At 35.1% G+C, this 25143-nt stretch overlaps 1 protein-coding gene across 1 annotated transcript; it reads left to right on the top strand.

Annotated features, from left to right (window-relative positions):
• Positions 1–615: 615 nt before the first annotated feature.
• LOC128554936 (uncharacterized) lies at positions 616–25143 on the top strand. Its single transcript, XM_053536269.1, has 8 exons — positions 616–1606; positions 2396–2449; positions 4087–4572; positions 4705–4761; positions 5161–5580; positions 16385–16450; positions 18079–18118; positions 24136–25143. Exons 1-8 carry the CDS (start codon positions 943–945, stop codon positions 24962–24964), a joined length of 2616 nt encoding a protein of 871 aa, XP_053392244.1. The 5' UTR covers positions 616–942; the 3' UTR covers positions 24965–25143.

Here is a 25143-nt window from a genome sequence, read left to right as displayed (position 1 = left end):
GATTTGAAATGCATATATGTAAGTTTGATATCGTTTTATTTTACTATCTCATTTAACCAATGCCTCCAGTTTCATATAATTTTATCAAATTGAAAATTTCTGATTCGTTCAAAGATTTTAGTAACACATATATAATGATTAAACCTACAGTTTCATATCAGTTTAACCAGATTGAAAATTTCTGATTCGTTCAAAGATTTTAGTAACACATATATAATGATTAAACCTACAGTTTCATATCATTTTTACCAGATTGAAAATTTCTGATTCGTTCAAAGATTTTAGTAACACATATATAATGATTAAACCTACAGTTTCATATCATTTTACCAGACTGAAAATTTCTGATTCATATAAAGTTCTCCGTAAAACATATATGAACATTAAAGGTGTTTGTTGCAAATATATTTGTTAATAAATAATATATTCTTAATAACAGTACTTTCATATCTGTGTTTAACTACAAATATTTTTTAGTTAAAATTCTATTTTCGTAATATCTCAACACATTCCACGTTTTTCGAATATAGACTGTATTTTTTAAACAGCAGTGTTATGTTAAAAAAAATCATCATTTGAAATAAGTTGTAATTATATATTTGTTTCCGCTAATTCTATTTCAGCAACGACGAAAGTTTCTGAAATCAGTAAAGGGTTTTGGGATAATTATATTTCAGATTTAACATTGCAAAAATATAGTTCACTTTCTTCGATATTTGAACGATTGTTTCAGGATTTGTTGATGAAATTTCAATAAATATGAAGGATCTTATCATTGTAAATTTTAGCATTATGCAACTTGAGCATTTTAAATCTCCCAGGTTGCATTTCCATTTACCATTTTTCAATTTTAAATTAACTTTAATAAATTCTATATCAATGTTTAGAGTTTGGTTGTGAGAGAAAGATTGTCACTATCTCTGTTTTATTTATACTCAACAGATGGCGGATAAATACTTCAGACTTGTGTGTTTTGTGGTGAACATATGTCCAGAACCTCTAAGAGAATTTTTCATCAAGCTTGCTAAGGATGATTCTAGCATATCTTATACGGGCATCGGTGCATACCTTTCTCATAGACACCCAGACGTGTTGAAACTTAAGAGGAAGAGAAAGATTAGAGATGATCAGTATGACTTACTGTATCCTGTTCAAGGCACCGCTGATGTAAACAAGTGGGATGTTACCCTTCTTATTACATTGATTACAGAAATGTTTGATGCAAGTCTTCAGCCAATGCAAACATATCTTATGAATGAAATTCGTGGGATAAGAAACCAATTGCAGCATCTTCCAAACACATCAAGCATGTCCGACAAAGATTTTGATATCTATTGGGGACGCCTTGATACAGCGGCCATGACTTTAGCTAAGGAGATGTTTAATGCTACACATGAAGCTGAGTTTCGCCAGAAAATTTGTGATGCTAAAACTAGTCACCTACCAGATCTTGGTGATGCTTTACGGATATGGTATGAAGAAACAATTCGGCAAATGGCGGACACAATTCAGGAAATGAAAATCAAATTAGATGAAGTTGGATCCAATACAAAAGAAACAATGTCAATTCTAAGGAAGGTGACTGTAGAAAAACCAGGGCCTGCAGGTAAATATTACAGTCAGTTACATTGTGTATAAACCTCATATGGGTAATAATATTTATAAAGTCCCGTCTTCATATTGCTTTCAACTCCAAGGCATTCTGACAATTTACAGTCGATTTGTTAAATCATTTAACACTATTGTTGCATGCATTGAAAAAACCTTGTATCTATTTTTATACTTATATGCTATTTCAAGGGGTAATACCATGAGGTTATATTGGAAACGTTATCATTTTCTAATGGATCCCAAATATCTTTTTAAGACCTATATGCTATTTTTGGAAGTGTAATGAAGTGATGTTACAAAACTGCTGCGGAGAAGGGATTGTGAACAAGGAAATGCAAGTGACGTAAAATAGTACATTATATTTTAGAAAACAGTGATTTTGTCCTTGAATAAAATCATTGTTTGGGGTTCAGATGCGAAGGAATTATTTCACGAGGGCGCGCACCGGATATTTGATTGCCTTTTCCAGCGCGCGTAATAGTTATGATGTACAAACTGTGATTTTGTTGAATTAACACATCACAGTTTTAATAGAAAAGCAAATCAGTCCGTGTTATGGTGACTGTTGGTAATGAAAATGAACATTACATTTAAGATATCTCTTCTTTTTATTATTGCTAAATGTGTGGTATTGAAAAAGGTAAATTGCCTTTCTAAAACATTGAAGGGAAAGTAAAGATAAGACAATGTCACAACAATATGATTGCCCTTTTACGATGTAAAGTTTGAAAAATGTCTTTTTATAAAGATTTTGAGTTTCAAATAGTTTTCATTTATTTTTAAGGGGACAAAAACAAAATATTAAAAACTGCAGACAGCATCCTGATGAGTCTTCAAGGTTAGTATATAATTTGTTATGTTTTGTGTTATAAAGGACTACCATAATATATGTAGTTTGATTGTATAACTGAATCTGCAAATGACTTTGAAGACGGAATTTTCCGATATCACTTGTCAGAGCACGGTGCTCAAGCTGAGTTATTGTGATCACTTGCATTCGTCGTTCATTACATGCGTCCATCTTCCGTTCACATTTTCCTCTAAAGTTGACGTACTTTGGCACAGATACTACTTAGGTGGTCCTCATGTTTCCAAAGTTTTCGTTATGTTCCCATCGGCTACACGTAGCTTAAACTACGACATCTTCTAAACTGCGTGTCCGATTTTGAAATAGTTATACAAAATACTTCTGTACACTTTCTACCAAGACCTGTTTAAAACGTTAAATACACGGGGACTCTTTCCATTTTTTCTCTATAATAAAATGAAATAGGAACTATCTTTTGTTCTGAGAAATGGATTTCCCTATTTCGAAATAATTTCTCACAAATATTTCGAAGTTTATTATTAAGATTGTTCAAATTATGCTAGAAAATACTGATTCCTCGGACACCCTGGGCTCAACAGACCATAGTCACTCCTATGGTGGCGTCTGCCTTCCCTATATGTAGTTAATTTTAATTCAAGAAAATGTTTTGGATGCTGTTCTACAAACAATGTTCAAGTATTTGCACACCGGAAAAAAACTGTTACCGCCACGGGTGTGACAAATTGGGCGTACTTGAGTCTCAAGTAAATATCTGTTTCTAGCAATTGCTTAGTCTTGTATTTTGTGTGTTGCGTATGTTGTCTTGTTTCTTGTAAGCGTTTCTTTCCTCTTTCTCCTCACTACCCCTACCGCCCACTCCAATCCTTTACCCTTGCAATAGCAATCCCTTGCTTTTGTACCCCTTGCTATAAGTAAGTTATCATGTTCCCCTTAATTTTGGCTGCCGGCAGTCCTTAGGCGGTGTCCGACTGTTGTTTTTTCCTGCTTATGTGTGTGCGTGTGTGTGCTTGTGCGTTTTTGTGTATTGGGCGGAGTCCTACAGTGTTGTTATATCTTACTTGTCAGTGTGTTTATCGATGTATGTTAGTTGTGTATGTGTGTGTGCGTGCGTGCGTGCGAGCGTTTCTTTTGTATATATATATTTGCGCTGCTGTGGTTTATGTTGTAGGGTAACTGTGTTTGAGGAACGTATAACATTCCCTTTTGAATATTCATCCTTGTTCCACTTTCCCCTCCAACCTCCCCCTTTTTTCCTAACACTACCCCTTCCTTCACCCACCCTCTTTTTGCAACTACGTGGCTCAGTAGCTGTGTTTGGGGTGTTTGGTGCTTCCGGGAAATCTACCTTTACCTTTTGTCTTTTTTAGTAATACATGGCTACATGTAGCTGGGTTTTATACATGTTAAACTGTGAGACTCTAATCAGTAATCAGTAATCTAAAGCTACTACAACTTACTTGTGTTACATTTAATCCATTTTATTTAGGTATTTATTTATTCATTTGAGTCTCATCTATGCATAGTTACATATCAAATTGCACCATAAAAGATAAAACACATATCGAACATAACCATTCTTTAAGACGACGTACCAAATCATACACCTAAACAATGCTAAAGCACGATTATCTATTTGTATCTATCAGCAAGTTTTGAAACAACAATGAAGGAATTACCAGAAGGTTTCAATGCACCTTCAGAAGTTGCCGACATCCGAACAAAGCTAAGGGATAGTCATCACGTGATTGTGACCGGAAGTGACAACAGTCGTTACTTTGAAACAACTCTTGCAGCCATAAAAGGAATGGATTATAATTACAAACGAAGTGTCGAAATGCATGAGTCTTCGGACTGGCGCCATATCGATCCTAAAGATGTTGATTTGGTCCTCTGCAGAAATCCGTTTGGAAGTTTTTCGTATGATGGAAACAAGGCTAAAAGTATGGATGATATATTCAACAGGATGATGCATACTACGAAAGGAGACGGTGACAACAGTTTAGACATAATCATGATAACAGACTCGAAGATTCTGGCGGAATGCAAACAATTCCATGATCACGACATCCTTGAAGACGTTGTCAAGGTGTTTGATAATACAAGCGAGACTCATCCGGTAGACCTTACACATGGTACGACAGTCTACATTATTACATTAGTCTTTGACAAATAAGTAATAAAATACTTGAGTTTCCGGAAATAATGATATGTATGTGACATAATTATGGATATGTATGGAATAATTGATTATTGATTAATTTCAGAGTGCAGAAATCAAGATGTGCACTCAACTTGCTCAGCAGTTAGCAACAACTTGAAAGGTAAACATATTCAGTATTACAATATTTATAATTGCTAGTATATAAACATAATTATTTATTCTCATTGATTACATAGCGATTAATTAATTTGAAATTATTTTTGATAGCGGTAAATATGTAATAATATTACAGGATTCCTTATATAAATCACTGGGCAATAGTTTATGCTATATAACTGGTCTATATTCGACATATGTTAACTAGGCTAATAAGTCAAACAGTTGAAAAATAAAACTGTGAAAATTAATTTGTTATGCCATGTAATAAAACACTTATTGAAATTTCTTGCCGGTCAATAGTCAAAACTTCGGACTTCGGGCAATAGTTTTGACTATTGACCGGGAAGCCATTCAATAAGCGGATAATATCTAAGTGTTTTGTTTATTATTTCAATAAAAGTCATGACCAGCAACCTCCTGAAGCAATATAGAATCAGCAGCAGTCAAGTTGACGAAGAAATCCTCAGAAAAGCTAGGCTTAAATTCAAGTCAAATAAAGCAATTGTGTTGACAGGCCCTAAGAAATGCGGAAAGACATCAGTAGCAGTCGCCTTAGCTTCTTCTTATGATCCATCACAGTGTATACTTCTGACTGAATCAAACGATTTCAAGACAATTGATTTAAAGAATACCTGTTTGGTAATCATTGATGAGTTTGCCGGAAAGTACTGTTACGATGAGAAAGACGTGTATAAATGGTACAGTATGTTTGACCATTTGTATAATACCATAACGGCAGGACAGATGAACGTGATAATCACGTGCGAAAAAAGCAAACTGGACAAATGTTGCGACGAGGTTTCACCACACCCAGTGCTTGTGTCGCCGTAGTAGCTTTTGTATGGGTAGAGCTTTGGGTTGTATTTGGGACCCTGGGGTTGGTAGTAAGGATTAACAGATACGATCCTGTATGATATGATCCTGTAATTATATATACGCAATCGTACACACAAATCTAATCAATAATGAACAAAATACATACAATTACATCAATCGACCAATACAATTCAATGAAACACATATAAAGTAACTATAACACATGTTTACCTGTAGTTATATAAATATACAATCACAAATAATGATTTCATTTGATGGGCACAAAATGGCATTGTTTACGTTTTGAATGATGGCGGAGAAAGCGGAGAGTGGTGTGATTGGTTATTGACGAGTGCAAAAGTTAATCGAACAAAATGGGATAAGTGACGGAGAGACTATCTAAAGCTCTAAATACGACTACATATTTTACTAATTTAACTATTTAGAATACACTATTCCTGCTATAAAACGGGTTCTTTTAGAATACGGAAACTTACAATTGACATATTGAAATATACTTTTCACAAAAAGACCTATTAAACATAAAGATGCTAACAGGGACCAAAATGTACAAATCCACCCTACGACACATTCCCCCCGGCTGAAAATGTCGTCCCGACATTTCTAATACATAATTCCAGAATATTATATCCTGAAACAAAACACGTAATTATTAAACCTTAATACAATAGTGGTTACTTCTGTTACATATCATTTATAATAAACAATGCAATATTAATGTAATATTTGCATGAAAATGCAACACACAACTTCGCCACCGTAAATATAGCTGGCATGCTTATGTCAGGCAAACCTGTAATAAACAACATAACAGTTAAACAATAATTTCTAATATCATGTCATACACTTTTAAGTCAAACATATATATCTATGAATACAGTAATGAGGTATTCTATATTACAACATTGAATCAGCATGTTGGAGCATATTCAGCTATAAGGCAACCTTATATTTCCTCAGACAACTTCCAAAGGTAAGTATATCTATACGTATTTCACACTCCTGAAACATGTAGTATTTCATCGTAGAATAGTTTTCACAGTTTAACAAATACCGTGCAAATTCATATTTTCATTCCAATACTAAAATGGTAAGTATAAAACTACTTTCATTCATTTATGGCAATGGCAATTTATTTTATCTTTCACACTTATTCATCGTCCATTCCGATGCATATTTACACATGAATACTTTGTATAACTTTATCATACAGGTAAGTATTTCATTTTTCACTCATTCTTCAACAGGTAATTGTTCTGTCTTCAGTTATGAAGGTAAGTATTAATAAACATTCCTAATACAGGTAAGAGTTCATGTTTTCATAATACACCAAGGTAAGTATTTTTCAGTTCACTATGTATATATCCTTATTGTTGAATATCATCATGAATTAAAGTCTATATTTCAGTTACTTCATTATCCATTCGTCCGTGCGTTGCCATTGTGGAACTCGTCGGGATCGTTTAGGCCTGGATGATACATTTTCGGATTCATCTTCTGCGTCGTGATTTCTCCGTTGAGGGATTACATATTTGGGGACGTACTTGTTATGTGCAGCAGCATCTTCTGTTGGAAATGGATCTTTAAGTGGCAAAAGGAGGTTTCTGTGAAGCGTGCGGATTTTTCTAGACTTCGGATTCTGCTTCTTTACTTGGTACACCGGGATATTCTTATCTGGTTGTGATAGTACAATATATGGGTCTGACTCCCATTTGTCGGCTATCTTGTGCTTGCCCCTGATGGTAACATTTCTTGCCAGAACAATATCGCCTGGATGTAGTTTAGCGGCCCTTGCTTTCTGGTCGTATATGTTCTTGTTAGTATTTCCCTTTTCCTCTGCGGTTTTCTTTGCTTTTTCATACGCAAAACTAAGTCTGTCTCTTAGCTTGCGGACATATTCATTCCTTGTCTTGGCTTTGTCTTCATCGAAATGAATACCAAGCAAGGCGTCGATGGCAAGTTTTGGCTGTCTCCCGAACATGATGTAATATGGAGAAAAGCCGGTACTATCATGAATGGTAACATTGTAGGCATGGACCAAAGGCGCTACGTATGCTTTCCAGTCAGCTTTCTTGGTTTCCTCCAGTGTTCCAAGCATCTTTAAAAGCGTCTGGTTGAATCTTTCCGTCATACCGTTTCCCATGGCGTGGTATGGAGTGGTGTGAGACTTTTCTGTGCCTCCCAGAATACATAGTTCTTTTATGAGACTAGATTCGAAATTAGCTCCCTGATCGCTATGTATTCTGTCGGGAAATCCATAGTGGACAATGAACTGTTCAAATAACACTTTAGCTGTAGTCTTAGCAGTTTGGTTCTTGGTAGGGTAGGCTTGGGCATATCTTGTAAAGTGATCTGTAACCACAAGTATATGTTCAAAGCCACCTTTGGACTGCTCTAGACTAAGGAAGTCCACACAAATAATATCCATAGGCGCGTTCGAAGATATGGACACCAACGGTGCTGTTCCTGGCAATGTTTTCCTCTTAATACATCTTGGACATCGTTTGACCTTTTCTTCGATGAAGGCATCCATCCCAGGCCAGAAGAAACGTTGTTTGAAGAGTGAAGTTGTTCTGTCACGGCCTTGATGTCCAAGGTCATCGTGAAGAGCATTGAAGATTTCATCTCTTACTGCCTCTGGAAGTAGCAGTTGTTTGCATGTCTGACCTTTGTACTGACCGGATCTAAACAATACACCTTCTTTGAATTCAAGTTTGTCCCAATCACGTAAGTACTTGACCGCTGGAGCGACGCTGCCACTGACCCGCTTAGCTGACGGTCTAGTGCCCTTTTCCATGTGGTCGATAACTTTAGAGATGATTGGATCTTGACGTTGTGCCCGTTTCCAATCCTTTGAACTCAAAGAGTGTGACTGAATGATGTCAGCTGGTACTTCATCTGATTGAATAGGATCTAGTTCTTCCATTGATTCTGGTGTCAATACTGATGTTGCCAAAGGAGTTTGTGACGGTTCAGCTGAGGATGCTAAAGACATGGCTATGATAACGGATTTATCGATTGTGTTTTCATTAGATGTGTTGTCGGTTATTCTTGATAATCCATCAGCGTCAGCGTTGTTCTTGCCACTTCTGTAAGAGATGGTAAAGTTGTAATTGGACAATGCAGCTATCCACCGTTGTCCAGTTGCAATCTAATTTTGCTGAGGTTTGATATATGTCAGTGGATTGTTATCAGTAACAACAGAGAATACTGCGCCATAAAGGTAATCGTGAAATTTTTTCTGTTACTGACCACTTCAAAGCGAGATATTCCAGTTTATGAGCAGGTAATTTCTTTCTGATTGTTTGAGGCTCCTGCTCGCATATGCAATAACCCGTCCTTTCCTTCCTGTTTTTGATAAAGTACTGCGCCAAGACCTTCGTAGATGCATCTGTGTGTAGTTTAAAAGGGATTTGTAGTTTGCATATGCTAGGATTGGAGGTTTATCAGTTTTCTCTTTTAGTTTGTTGAAAAGCGCTTTGCTGCTCATTTCCCCAAACAAATGGCTGTCGTTTGTCTCTTCGTTTTGTGGCTGGTTTACTTGATTTAAGCGGATGACCAATCAGAAGGTTGTTCAGTGGTCTAGCGATGGTTGCAAAACCTTTGATGAAACGTCTGAAGTAACCGACGAACCCCAAAAATTTCCTGACTTCTTTGACTGATGTAGGTGTTGGCCAATCTTTTACAGCTTTTGTCTTTTCAGGATCTGTTTGGATACCATCTTTGGAAACGACATGTCCGAGGTAAGTAATTTGATCTTTGAAGAAATGACATTTTGAAGGATTAATTTTCAGTTTGTTTTCTGATAATCGCTGGAAAATGGAGTTTAGTCTATCAATATGTGAATCTATGTCTTCTGAGAAAATAATGATGTCGTCTAAATAGATTAGGCAGTCTTTCAAATTTAGGTCACCCATGCACCGTTCCATCAGGCGTTGAAAGGTAGCGGGCGCGTTGCAGAGCCCAAATGGCATACGATTGCATTCATAGAAGCCAAGTCCCCACACTTGAAAGGCTGTCTTCTCTTTGTCTGTCTCCTCCATTTCGACCTGCCAATAACCAGATTTTAAGTCCAATTTCGAAAAATAACGAGATCCTGACAACATATGTAATGTATCATCGATTCTGGGAATTGGGTATGCATCTTTCTTCGTTCTAATGTTCAACTTCCGGTAGTCAATACAAAATCTGATTGACCCGTCTTTCTTACGAACTATAACCACATTTGATGACCAGGGACTGTTTGATTCTCGAATTGCACCGACGTTGAGCATTTCTTGAAGGTGTTCCCGAACTTCGTTGTAGATTGCAGGAGGGATTTTTCTATAAGGCTCTTTGAATGGGATATTGTCTGTTAGTTCGATTCTGTGTCGAACCGCTGAAGTATGTCCTAAATCATGATCGTTCTTTGGAAAAACAGACTCCCATCTCTTAAAAAGATTATAGACTTTCCTCTTTTGTTCAGACGATAGTTTAGAATCTTCTATGTCAACACCAAATTCTTCCTTTATGTTTTGTTCGTTAAATGAAGTTTCTTTTTCTTTTTAAGGTAACCTATGTTCGTCATCTAGCGAAGAATCTTGTGATCTTGGTAAGTATGCGTTTTCATTTTGGTCATTATGTTCTGGTGTAACAAGTTTGTTTTCTATTTCAGACTGACAATGAAGACCTGGAGATGGATCTGACGTTTGACTTGGAAATCTTGGTAAGTAATCCGACGAAGGACTCGGATGATCAGGTAAGTAGTTTTCTTTTTCCATTACAGGTGCTGTGACTTGATTAGACGTTACACCTTTGTTGGAGACTTGTATATTGTTGTCACTGATAGAATTGATATTTGTTTTATTAGGAGCTTTGTCATTATTTCCAATATCTATGTTCCGTAGAACCTTCACTTCATTCAGATGACAAATTTCTGATCTGGGTGGTATTTTCATGACTTTTGCAGATAAATTGCATATTTTCACTGGAACACGAGCTGTTTTTCCTGCGTTTGTTAGTTCGACAACTCGAGGACATACTAAAGGTTTCTGATGGTAACTATCATCTATTGGTTCCGTTACAGCTGCCTCTACATTTCTCACTTTTCGAACGAATCCACTTATGGTTCTTGTTTCCATAGGTTGAAGTGTGACTGCCTGTGTAGTGGTTACTCTGCCAACTGATGCTGATCCAACAGACATAAATGCAGCTTTCCATTCGTCAGGCGTTTCTTCTAATTCTTTATGCTTCTCTTTCAATTCGCGAATGAGTTTGTGCCAATCAATACAGGAACACTGTGAATGATTTCCGTAGTAGGTACCACTAAGAATAAAGTTGTTAAAGAACCATCTTGGAAGTTTTTACTCTCTACAGTTGCTTCGATGTAACCGAGATAAGGTACCACTGTTCCGTTCGCTGACTTCACCTCTAATTCAAATTCATCTAAACTGTGAAGTTCTGGTTTGTTAGCCATGTTGTTATAAAACATTTCAGAAATTGAGCTAACCATTGAACCGCTGTCTATCAAAGCTTTTGTTTCTATGCCCTCCAATAAATAGATGTTTCATTTGATGAACCTACAAGTCTGTTGAAAATATTTATAGTAGGGCAATTTTCAGTATCTTTGCTAGCATCATGCCCTGCGATGGAAGCACTTAGGAGTTTAAATTTTCATTTGTAGGCTTTTTATCACTTCTGTCTTCAGCCTTTCTATTTCAGCTCCTTTAGAACCATCTTTATTGTCGTCACCCCTGTTGCCTAGGTGACCATTATATCTGTGTTTTGTCTATCAAAGTGTTCTCTGTAATATGGTTGTCTAGGTTGTCCGTAGTATTGATGATAGAAGGGTCTTCGACCTCTTGAGTAATTTCCTCTATATGAGTATTGATAGTTTCGTTGTGATGCTTTGTTGTCGTTGCTTTTACTTTCTGTACCTTCTTTCCTTATATTCTCTATTTCTTTCTCTAATTTGTTCATTTTGTCCATCAGTTGTTGCATCATCGACATCTGTTTGTCAATAGCTGAACCTGTTTTCATTTGTTGTTGCTGTATAATTGATTCCTGTTTTGTTGGAGGTGGTGTCTCTTTGTCTTCTTTCATCTTTGAAGTGTCGTCTAATTTCAACATTTTGTAATCAGCCGCTGACCTCTTCAGTTCTTCTTCTTCAATTCTCGCTTTCTTCCTTAGCTGTTCAAAGTTTGCTGGAGACTCAAATGTTACCCTTGTATTGTTTCTCAATTTCTCACTCTTTAAACCTTTCCAAAAGCGCTGCTTTAACAAGCTGTTTTTCTTGCTTTCAGATATTTCTCCAGTCTCGACTGCTAACTGCATAATTGACTCAAGTCGTAACGCCCAATCTGATGATGTTTCTTTTCTTCTTGTTTAGAATTAAACAAATCTTGCATGATAGAATCTTCTGTTTGTGTTGTTCCATATATATCCTCTAATTTTCTAAGTATGACATTGGAGCTTGCCATTGGGTCCCATTGTGAGTAGTATTTTTCTTGTTTGACCCTTCAATGAATTTCTCATTGTTTGTGCTATAATAGTTTCTGGATACATTCTGCTTTTAACGATGCACTCTACTTCTACTTTCCATATTTTAAAGTCTGTACCATCGAATGGTGGAATCTTTGGTTTTCCAAATCCAGAAGTTAGTCTTGTTACATTATCACCACTATAATCACTAACAATGTTATCAGATGTTTGTCTTGCGTTCATGTTCATATTTCTGTTTCTGTCAATCACAGTTTCATGGAATGGTTGTCTATCGTTGTAAATATCATTGTCTCTACTTCTGTCGCTGTATCTGTCCATATATGTATATCCTTCATTACATCTGTCTTCACTTCTGATTCCGTAACTATCTCTATCTGTCATATCTGTACTATTTCTATCTCTTCTCGCTAGTCTATCTCTATCTTTTCTGTCTACTTTTAAAGCTAATTCCTCTTCTCTGGTTTTCAGTAACTTCAGTTTCTGTTCTCGCAGGTTCTCAAGTTCAATCTTTTTATCGATTTCTTTTTGTAGCTTTACTCTTTGTATTCTCTGGTTTTCTAGCTCACTCTCGGCAAGTTCTAAACTGTGTATTCTCTGTAAAAGTTTCGCTTCTTCTTCTTCTTTGATTTTTCTTTCTAAATCTATTTGTCTGTTCTGGTCATGCAGTTTCTGTATCATGTCATATTCCTTTTCCAAGTCTGACTGAACTGAACTTTGATTTGTCATTCTAAATCCATCTTCTTTGTAATGTCTCGAGTATGGATCACTTGACGCTTTTGTATCCCTGAGATTCATGAATCTCCTTTCTCTATCATAATATTCTTCTTGTTTCACTATATCTGGTTCATTGTACTGTCTAACATGGTAACCTTTATCTTCATTGTCGTTGACTATATCGTCGTTTCTATACTCAAGGTCGACATTTCTATGCTGTGTATTTCTCTCATATCTTCTGTCAATATTGCTTTTTGGAATATACACCCTTCCAGCTCCATCTCTGAAATGTGTTGGTATTTCAGAATATCCTTGTTGCTTAATGCTGTCAGTACCAAACATAGTATCTGTTATTGTGTTTCCTTGTTGATGGTAGTCATATTGCGTATCTGCATCACCATATTTCGACGAAATTTTATTCCTTTTACTGCTGGTATCTTCATTTCTTGTTATCCTCGGATTTTGTCCATCCGTTCTATATTTCGTAGTTTTATCCCTGTCGTTCTGCCGATCTGTGAATTTTGTTTGTTTACTTTCAGGTGTAGATTTAATCATTGTACTTGTTGCAACATTAGTTTGATCTAATATGTTTGCATTACTCTCTCTTAGGAATGTCAATTTCTTGTCTAATTCCATTATTTCTTCAGTCAAGTTGATATAACTTGTATCTGGATCCATTTCATTATCATCTTCACACCTTTGAACTACTTCATCAAAAGATACACTTTTCCTTGCGGTATTCTGTTTGTCACCTGAATATGAATTGTTTCTAGTGTCTTTTTCACTTGTTTTATATTTTCTGTGTCTATCATACCTGTCTCCTGACTACTACTGCCTGATCCTGCAATATTTCACTGTTAGCATCATTAAAGTCATGTCTCTTATTTATGTCTGCTAAAGTTATTCCCTCATTCGTAACATCCTCTTCATAATCTCTATACATTTTGTAACTATCAGAACTTTCTTTATTATGATTTCCATGTGTCTCTTGTGGTCTCCTATCTTGTTCTCCATATGTGTAACTCATTGTCTTTCTACTATCTCCTGTATAAACATTTTGTCTATGTTGCTGTTCCCTCTCTCTATCCATTTGAAGTCTATTTTGATTGAACTCATTTCTCAAATCATACTGATTACCATCATGTCTACACTGCTGCTCTCCAGCAATTCTCATTCCTTGTTCTACACTAACACCATCATCTATTCTCCTATTCAATCTTTCATTTCTTAAATCATCCTCCACTTGCCTTTGTTGTTGATGTTCTCTAATAGCTGCTCTTCTTAGTTTCCTTTGTTCTCTTTCAGAAGTTTGAGGATCCATGATTGAAGTCAAGTATAACTATTTCAAATTTCAGAATTCTATAATTCACTTTATTTCAAACATTCATCACTTTTCTTCACCATGTACTACTCATTGTTTCAAGTATTCATCACATTTATTCACTATGCATTATTCATCATTTCAAGCATTCATCACCTTTCTTCACTATACAATATTCACTATATGTTTCATTCAGCACTAGTTTCTAAACTCTGACCAGGTATTTTTACTATACAGTAGTTTCAATACTTTCTTACTATACTTTCAAACTGATCAGCATTCACTTATGTTTCAATTTCATGAATGAATTGTGAATTTCTTTTCACTATTTCACTTTTCACTATTTTATTTATTTTCACTTTCAATATGTTTCACTATTTGATATTTGCAATTCTCAGTTATGCAAATCCTTCTGTAATATTTCAACTACTTAGTTCATTGGGGATTAACTACTTCACTACAATGATTTGTGAAAACTTTTCACATTCACTTCAAAATTTCACCTTCACTTTTATATTTCAACTTCACTTTCAGTATTTCATTTTCACTTCAAAATTGTCTGTGATAATCTTTATAAGTGTATGCTTATATTAGTACATATGTTGTATGAATATGCACTATGTATATAAGCTTTAAATAAAGCGTACTCTTTATGATATGTAAATATTTATTTTATGTTTTATGTGTGTGCAATGTAAAAAAATATCTGTCAAAAAAATTTAAAAAAAATCCGACTCCAGCTGGATTCGATCCGGCAACCTCGAGATTACAAAGCCGACCGCTCTACCGACTGCGCCACGCAACTGATATACTATATATACGCTATAATTTTCGATACGGTTAATAATACCGAGTACACGTGTTCACCGACTCGTTTCAAGGACAATCAGTCGCGGATAAGGTTAAATTTTTCTAAGTATAGACAAAATCACTATATCTTACAGAATATTGTTTCCACAAAGTTTCTGTAATATATCAATATCTGAAGCACTTCAGTAGGTCTACAAACGATTTATGTATAATATTGTAGTGGGAAAAGATTGATCAGGCCAGTTCAACACTTATTTATATTATTTTGAAAAAAAATAAATTTCTCACACTGACTACTTAATGCTATCACTTCTACTCTGTATATCTATCACTTCTACTCTGTAAACTATCTATACAGTACTGGTAAGAAGGCCTGTTAGTTATAATGCAGTTAGTAAGTGCTGTGAAGAAAGACAGAAAAAGAAAGAAAAAATGACTTCCAATATAAATTTAGGGCAAATGTAAATAATGACACAATTATACAAATAACACCCTGAAACACAAAACTTATCCTAAACACAAAGCAAAATACTCCATAAACACAATAACATAATATAAATATATTAAGTCACTCTTTGCTGGGTCTATCACTGGAATCCTGTGAATGATATATTGTAAGGTCAAGGTCAAATTTCCTTTGGGTCAATCTCCATCCTTGAATATAGACACTTGTAGTAATTTCTCAAGTTTATAAGGCCTTATACTTATTTACTATAGTACTCACTATACTTCATCTGTGCACAGATCTTTATAGCTGTCTCTATTTACCATATGGTTTGCTCAACAAGGGGATGATCCCTTGAAGTCTGTGAACGTTCTTGCGTGCCAAAATACCATTCTTGGATCTTTGAAATTCACGTTGGGCGCCACTGTCGCCGTAGTAGCTTTTGTATGGGTAGAGCTTTGGGTTGTATTTGGGACCCTGGGGTTGGTAGTAAGGATTAACAGATACGATCCTGTATGATATGATCCTGTAATTATATATACGCATTCGTACACACAAATCTAATCAATAATGAACAAAATACATACAATTACATCAATCGACCAATACAATTCAATGAAACACATATAAAGGTAACTATAACACATGTTTACCTGTAGTTATATAAATATACAATCACAAATAATGGATTTCATTTGATGGGGCACAAAATGGCATTGTTTACGTTTTGAATGATGGCGGAGAAAGCGGAGAGTGGTGTGATTGGTTATTGACGAGTGCAAAAGTTAATCGAACAAAATGGGATAAGTGACGGAGAGACTATCTAAAGCTCTAAATACGACTACATATTTTACTAATTTAACTATTTAGAATACACTATTCCTGCTATAAAACGGGTTCTTTTAGAATACGGAAACTTACAATTGACATATTGAAATATACTTTTCACAAAAAGACCTATTAAACATAAAGATGCTAACAGGGACCAAAATGTACAAATCCACCCTACGACACTTGAACACAGAGTAAGCATTCCCGAACGAACCATTGTCATCAAACAAGAGATACTTCAAAGTACAGAACGTAAGTAGGAACTTTGAATACTGAAATGATCTTCAAATTATTAATTTATCTCAAAGTAATGTTAAAGTCTTATTTTATATATATTTTCAATCTGTTTTAGTTAGATTCGACGAACTACGACTTCGTTCAGGTCGTAGTCAATTTGAAGTCCCGCTAAACAAATCCCTAAGTCTGCACGTCTTTATGTGTCAACTGACATGTAGACGTGATCATATGTTGCAAACATAAAATCAATTAACTTTGAACAAAATGCGTTTCAAATTGACACGTACTCTCAAAATGAATATAAATTGTACATGTTGTGGTAACATGTGCATACAATGGTGATTCAATTAAGTCTGTCACTAATGGTCTTCCATAGAAATCATTGTACATAACAGCATGGTAATTTAATATAATTAATTGATAACGGATCTTTAATGTATATACTGTATTGTTCAGTGGAAGTAGGATACAAATGTAAACTTGTTTGGGAATAAAAAGTTTGACGTTCTATTCTTTAGAACTTATCAAACTTCTTTTTCAAAAGTTTTTTTTCTTGGTTGTGTGTGTAACATATTTATCTATGTATTTCTAATGCACATGTTTTGTAATATTTTCAAAACTGAGAGTACCTGGAGCAATATGTTCGGCATATAATTATAGACATAATGTCAGCATAATTTTCAAAACTTTTAACTAACAGTTGCTGAGTAAAAGTCAGTCAAGGTCGGTCATTGGCAAAAACGACAAAAGTGCTAAGAAGGTATCACATGTCATTTTCTTCAATTTTAGTGGCTCAGTTGTACAAAGTCCTTGCAAAGAGGGTAAAGCCATCACAGGCAAGTTCTATAAAAATAATATGCTTACAGCCTATTCATGAGTTCACCCACAAAAGTCAAATTTTACAGTCAAACAAGAAAAGATTGTAGGTTGGACACCCACATTATTCTCCTGACCTAAGTCCTTGTGAATTTTTCCTATCTCCGTTCTAAAGAAAAAGCTCGCAGGTAAACGCTTAGCCACTAGAAGTGCCCTTTCTTCTATAATTTTTCAGTGTCTCAATAGAATGCCGAGAGGAGACTACTCTTTAACATTTAGGTCATTGATAGCGAGACTCTAAAAGTGTGTTTCTGTGAAGGGAGAATATTTTGAAAAGATTGCGTGAGCATAGTCTTGATCTGATTGATAATTTAAGCATAAGGAGACCAATGACAGAATTTGTTGAATCATCCTCGTGCATGTAGGCTACGGCAACATATTAAGCGAAAAGTAACTGCATCAAGTATCATTTTAAAGTTGAATTTCGGTGATTTCGAAGTAAAAAGCTCGGTCCCGTGAAGTTACAAACAAAATGAGTTTCACCGTGACAATTCTTTTAAATATAATTTCCCGGTATTTCCAGTTAACCTACTGTATAGAATTAAAAAACAACTTCCTAAACAAAAATGCCGGCATTAATATAGAACTTCCAGGCACAAACATGTTTGACAGGACGGGGCGGGCTAAAAGTTTTACTCTGCAAATCATCTTACCTACACAAGTGGTGCGTATTAAAGTACCATCCGTAATTCATTCGTGAAAATTGCACGTCTGCAAGTTCTGCATTCTGCAAGAGGGAATTGATGTAGACATTGTTTCTATTTCAGTTGTTACAGATCCGCTGTCTCCGATTCATGGGCATCAAAGGTATAAAAAGGGTGTATTGAAACACTCATTTCTAGCTCACCTGAGCACGAAGTGCTCAAGGTGAGCTTTCGTGATCGCCCTGTGTCCGTCGTCGTCCGTCGTCAACAATTTGACTATTCACAATTTTGGCCCAATTTTAATGAAACTTGGTCAGAATGTTACCCTCAATAGAATCTTGAACGAGTTTGATATTTGGTCATCTGGGGTAAAAAAGCTTGGTCACCAGGTCAAATCAAAGGAAAAGCATGTTAACACTCTAGAGGCTATATTTATAAAGAATATCTCTATGAGACATGGTCAGAATGTTAATCTTGTCTTTAGGTCAAGTTCAAATCTGAATTATCTTCATGAAACTTGATAAGAATGTTAATCTTGATAATTTTAGGTCAAGTTTGAATCTGACTTACGTGGGATCAAAAACTAGGTCACCAGATCAAATGAAAGGAAAAGCTAGTTAACACTGTAGAGGCCACATTTATGACCATATCTTAAGAAAACTTCGTCAGAATGTTAATCTTAAAGATATTTAGGTCGTCTAAATCTGGGTATGGTAGGGTTAAAAACTAGGTCACCAGGTCAAATCAAAGATAAAGCTTGTTAACACTCTGGAGACCTAATTTTAAGTTTGAAACTCATGAGAATTGATCAGAATGTTTTGCTTGATGATCTCTGAATCATGTTTGAATCTGGGCCATATGGAGACATAATATAATATGGTCACCAGGTCAAATTAAAGGAAAAGCTTGCTAACACTCTAGAGGCCACATTTATGACTGTATCCTCATGACTTGATCAAAATAAATTAAAGGAAAAGCTTTTTAACACTCTAGAATCTACATTTATGACTTTATCTTCATGAAACTTGGTCAGAATGTTTATCTTGGTGATCTTTAGGTCAAGTTTGAATCTGGGTCATGTGGGGTCAAAAACTAAGTGAAAAAAACTTTAAATGATTTCAACATTACTTGGCACAAATGTTCCCTATGATGAGACGACATGTCATGCGCAAAACCCGGACCCCTAGCTCAAAGGTCAAGGTCACAATTGGAGGTCAAAGTTAACAGGTTTATTTCCCTGTCCGGTCCACAACTCGGTCATCCATGAAAGAATTTTAACATTACTTTGCATAAATTTACCTCATAATTAGACGATGTGACCAGCACAAGTTTCAGACCCCTAGCTCAAAGGTCAAGGTCACCCTTGGCAGTCAAATGTTAACATGGCATGAACACGGTCTATTTCGTTTCCGGTCCATAACTCTGTCTTTCATTAAGGGATTTTAATATCACTTGACACAAATGTTGCCTATGATGAGACGACGTGTCATGCATAAAACCCGGACCCCTAGCTCAAAGGTCAACGTCACAACTGTAGGTCTAATGTCAATAAGTTTTTTCTGCCTGATCCAGAACTCTGTCATGCAACAAGATATTACAATATTACTTGGCATAAATATTTCCCATGATGAGACGACGTGTCATGCACAACACCAAGAACCCTAGCTCAATGGTCAAGGTCACACTTGGAGATCAAAGATCAAATTCTAGAATGACTTTTTCTTCTCCATGCATGGAGAGATTTTGATGTAACTTGGCACACATTTATTTAAAATTATCTCCCTTGTTTCTTCTATAAAGAGGTTATATTGTTTATTTCAGGCCGTAGGGCAAAATCGATACCACTTTTCTGTAGTACAACGTGCATGTTACATCCAGTTTTTAGGTGTATTTTGACCATCTCTACCTGGTAAAGAGTTTCTTGTGGACTTGTATTATATAGAACATTTTTAGGATTAAATTCCCTTTGTTGTTACTATAGATAACTTATATGATAACGTTTTTATAATCGGCCGAAAAATTCCATATGAAAACAATTGTAGGTTTTTATATATACAAATTTTAATCCAAGTGCTGTGTTACATTAAATTGTATATATAGTACAATATTGTTTATAAATACGTCATTGACTGATATCAGTTCATTATGTTATACTGCAGTGGAGAAAATTTGGTGCCTTCCAGTAGGGGACTTTGTATTGCATGGCAATACTTCATTCAATTGGTAACACCGTGGAGGGCACATTTATGACCCTATATTCTCGAAATTTTGTCAGAATGCTTATCTTGATGTTTTCAAGACCAAGGTTAATAGGTGAGCGATATATGGTCATCATCACCCTCTTGTTTATACATTTTAGTGACTTACCTGTTTTTAGATAAGATTTTATGAGGAAGTGTTTAGACTTTCTAAGTGAGTAAACGACCAAGTTAAGCAAACCTATATTTACCATCATCGGAACGATATTATTTTATATTGAAAAAAATATCGTTTAGCCATGGGTCATAAGTCAAACCGGTGTCGACGATATATGGCCGATAGTGGACAGTTGTTTCTTGTTTATATACGCCGATGGTGCAGGTCTTCTGTCTGTGTTTGTGTTTGTACATTTGTTGGTTTGTCCATCAGTTAACAATTTCGTTTCCGTTCAATAAAGTAATAAAACTTTGACCTATGATACTCAATTCTAGTTAAATATTTTTCAAGGGTTCCCATTGTTTTGAGGTCAGTGAATCAAAGGCCTCGATTACACTGACCCTTTATGCACAAAATCGAGTTACCTGAAGAATCGAACACAATATGTCCAAATGAATGATATAAATCTTCTTTATCGTATATAAAAACTGGCGTTCCTCAAGGATCTATACTTGGCCCCTTGCTCTTTTTGATATATATAAACGATCTTCCATTGGTTGTTGAAAACTCTAACATTGACATGTATGCCGATGATTCTACAATGCATGTGAGCGACCATAACGTATCTGATATCGTAAGAAAATTGCAAATTGATATTATCAAAGTTAATATTTGGTGCACGTCTAACAATATGGCTCTCCATCCAAATAAGACAACTAGTATGTTAATTGGTACCAACAAGAAATTAAATAAAGTAAGAAACATAAATCTAACTCTAAATGATAACTGTATTCAAAATGTATCATGTCAAAAATTGTTAGGTGTTTATATTGATAAAAATTTAAATTGGGATCAACATGTAAAAAGGTGTGTGAAAAATTGCACTCTAAACTGTATCTTTTTTACAGAATATCTAAATGCTGACATGAAGAATATGTTTTATAACTCGTACATTTTACCGATTTTTGACTATGCATCCACTATATGGGGAAACTGCTCTAAGGGAAATATAGAAAAAAATCTTTAAAATTCAAAAGAGGGCAGCTCGATTTATATTGAAAGTACCCTTCCAGACATCATCCAGTACTCTCTTTTGTGAACTTAAATGGTTAACTTTTCCAAACAGGATTAAATACAATGTTGGTGTTTGGTTTATAAAGCATTAAATAAACTTGCACCATCTTATATTTGTGACACTATTGGAATTTGTGACAATACATACTATAGCCTTCGTTCTAATACGAAACTTGATCTACAGCACCTTCGACCTAAAACAAACTTTCTATAACGTTCGTTTTCTTTTATGGCTGTAGAAATTTGGAAAGATATACCTTACTCAATAAGAAATGCTAGCTCAGTAAATTCATTTAAATATTTACTTAGACACTTTCTTTTAATCAATAGTGTAGAGTTATGTTATGTGACTGTTAACATGTTTTTTGCTTCTTTACAAGTCTGCTCTATGGAATGACTGTGATATTTTCATTTGTATGAGTATATGGTTTTGTGTTTGTTAGAGGGCCTCATTGAAAATAAGATTTGTATGTTATGTATGAAACTTAATGAGTCTTACCCTCTTTAAATAAAGAATTTATTATTATTATTATTATTATTATTATTATCATTATAGTTCTTTCAATATTTTGAGACCCCCTTGACCTGCGATCCTCAAACATAGCCTGCACATTGATCAATGCTTGTGTGGCGCGGGAGTTTCCAATATTTACCGGTGCTGTAAAACGAGGAGCAAGTTAGATGAATCTCTTGAAAATGACTTATACTACATAAGTGTAGTAAGATGCGAGCAGTAATTTGTATTATTGTACGTAAAACCGGTTAAAAATCAAAAAGTATGATATTTTCTCTTCGTTACTTATAGCACATTTCTCAATTCATTAAGCGTTATTTTACGAAAATAGAAAAATACATAATATTATGCTATATATGATAAAACTAGACGGGAATTCTCTTCAGCTTGATAATTTAACGTTTTTTCCTGTCTACAGACATAAATATCACGTGCTTTGTTTATTAACGCCGCTAAAAAAATAGGGTTAAAATATTTGTTTGATATATTTTTACTGTTATTTGTCGAAAATGTCATGCATGTATAAGAAAACGTTTGCTTTAAGTGCGGGGGAATATCCGGTCCTCAGGCAACTGCTTGCTTGGTATCTCAGCACAGCATTCTCATCGCCTTTAGCCACAGTTAGCCCTTGTACCTGATATTTCAGTCAGCACCTACAACCAGTGAAAGTGTATGTTAATCATAAAAGTTTACATATGGCGGCTATTGCGATATTACATGTTTAGTTAAAAAAAACGCATAAAATGGTAAGTAATGATTGGATGTACTAAAACACTCGTTTTTCATGCATCACTATAATAAAAATAAAAACAAACTGATGTGACACATATTTCATATCGGACAGACTTCTGTCAGTATTCCGATTACTAACTGATATCTGTCTGATATCGGGGTGCTCATTGGAGAGCAAATTTTATAATGTACAAATGATAAACCGGAAAGATTGAATGAAAAATAAAAAATAAGACAGTACATTTTGTATCTTGTAAGCATGCATTGGCGAACGTCATAAGAGTAATTGCAATACCCCGGCGGCGCCGCCGGCAAGATTTGTGAACACCTCGTTAACGGTTCACAGAAACCTCACATCTTAACCATTCACAGTTTAATGAAACTTCAGAAGCGGCTTTCCTTTGTCTGACTTAAATTTCATAGCTCTTGATTTTATTTTGATTGAATTATGTCCCTTGTTACACTTAGCCTTTTCTCACCAAAATTGAGATCGGTTTTAGTTATGCATATGATTAGAAGGAGTTGTCAAAGACAAGTTTAAGGGCTAAATAAATGCATATTAATTTTCGGTAGATTACGGCTTCATGCGTGTAAACTTTCCAATTTAATTTCCGGTTAACATTTATCGATATCAAAATTGTTTGCATGAACTCTGAAACATATGCACATGTGTTTCATCGAAGTTTGAAGATATAAAAATTTGTTTTGGCAAGGATCTCCTTCTATAGCTTTTTTATCAACATGAATAGCTAGTGTGATAAAGTACGCAAATGATATTACAAGAAAATAGTATGTTTTGCTAAGGGTGAAACGATTAATCGCAATATACTGTACCGCGATACCTTGGTCTGGCGATACGCATATTGTATCATAGACCTGTTTCACGATACAGAAACGATACAGTGAACAGTAAAACATTGAATGAAAACTTTCATAAGATCAGTGATAAAGATCGATTGTAACTAAACAAATGTATTATTTATAACAGTTTCTTTAACTTTAAAACAATATTTCAAGTACTTTCCAAGTGTAGGAACTTTGTTTTTTCTTTTTCATTTTGTCACATGACTGCTCAATTTGTATCGCGATACGTACTGTATCATTGCATCTGTATCACGATATGTATTGTATCGTGAGACTAGCGTGTCGTTACACCCCAATTTTCTGCTAAAATGTTTTCAGAAAAATGCAAAAATGTCTTACAATATTATCGTGATAGCTACATGTTCACATGTCTAAAGCTAGAAGCCGTTTTAAGTACATTATTTTACAGTTTTGTATAATTTATTTAACATATGCTACAGGAAAGATTACGTATAAAGTCTGTACAAACCTACTCTGTTTAATTTTGATACCTTAATTAGATTAAATATATTGAAAGAGAACATTGTATAAGATGCATTTCCGGGTGTATTTATCGTATAAAATCATTAAATTAAATGCTTTTATGTCTTTACAAAATGAATATTTTGGTCTGACATAACTTTGTTGTTTATTCATTTTAGAGTAACACATAATCGGGCAAACATTCCAGATGCACAGGGATTAACAAGTTCACATGTATGGTCAATCAAGGATAAACATAAGCGTAAAACCCGGGTAAAAGGTGACAGATATGTATGTGATATCCAAGGTTGTTGCCTTTTACCTTCTGGAGAGATTCTGTTAGCAGACAACACAAACAAAAGACTGAAGAAACTTGATTCCAGGTACAAGGTGATCAGTGTGTTAAATATGGCTGTACCTTCCAGTGATGTTTGTTATATCGGTGACAATGTAGCTGTAGTAGCTGCATTCTATCAACTGAAGTTTGTGGATATTAGGGGCGGTATGACATTCACCAGGTCCGTTGATACAGATGATAGGTGTTATGGACTGGCCTATGGTAATAATCAGCTATATGTTATAGATGGCAAGTCCGTCTATATATACAGTAAAGATGGTATAAGGCAACGTATTCTATATACTCATCAGTCTAATTTGCGCAGTAATAAAATTGCACTAAATGATGATGGGAGTTTGATATACATCTCAAACTTAAATGGTGGACTTGTTACCATTGACAGCTCAGGAAACCACCTGTACACATTTACTGATTCAGAACTCGGTGGAGCCAGTGGAGTTTGTGTAGATGGTGAAGGTCATGTCTTGGTACCTGGCTATTCCTCAGGCAAGATACTACAGCTTAGTTCTGATGGTAAGAAGAAACTGGGAATCATATCACAAGGATCTGATTACATATACTCGACAAAAACATTGTGTTTTGATAAAGAAAATACAGTCTTGGTAGTAGCTGGTAATGATGATAATATTACGGTTTTAAAACTGCAGTAAAAAAAAAACATATCTGTGACTTGACTGTTAAATGTATACGACAAAAAAGTAATGTTTATGGTATTTTTAATAAATGTGCATGTTGAAATTTTATTTTGGTTTCGCCTCCTTACATCGCCTTATGTTTGTGTTGCGAGAATGTGAATGTCGTACAAGAGTAGGTATTAAAATGTTTTAAA

The sequence above is a fragment of the Mercenaria mercenaria genome, unplaced genomic scaffold (genome assembly GCF_021730395.1).
Source record: "Mercenaria mercenaria strain notata unplaced genomic scaffold, MADL_Memer_1 contig_885, whole genome shotgun sequence".
NCBI classification, from domain to species: Eukaryota; Metazoa; Mollusca; class Bivalvia; order Venerida; family Veneridae; genus Mercenaria; species Mercenaria mercenaria.
The sequence above is the reverse complement of the archived record's forward strand: the minus strand, read 5'-3'. Positions and strand labels throughout refer to the sequence as shown.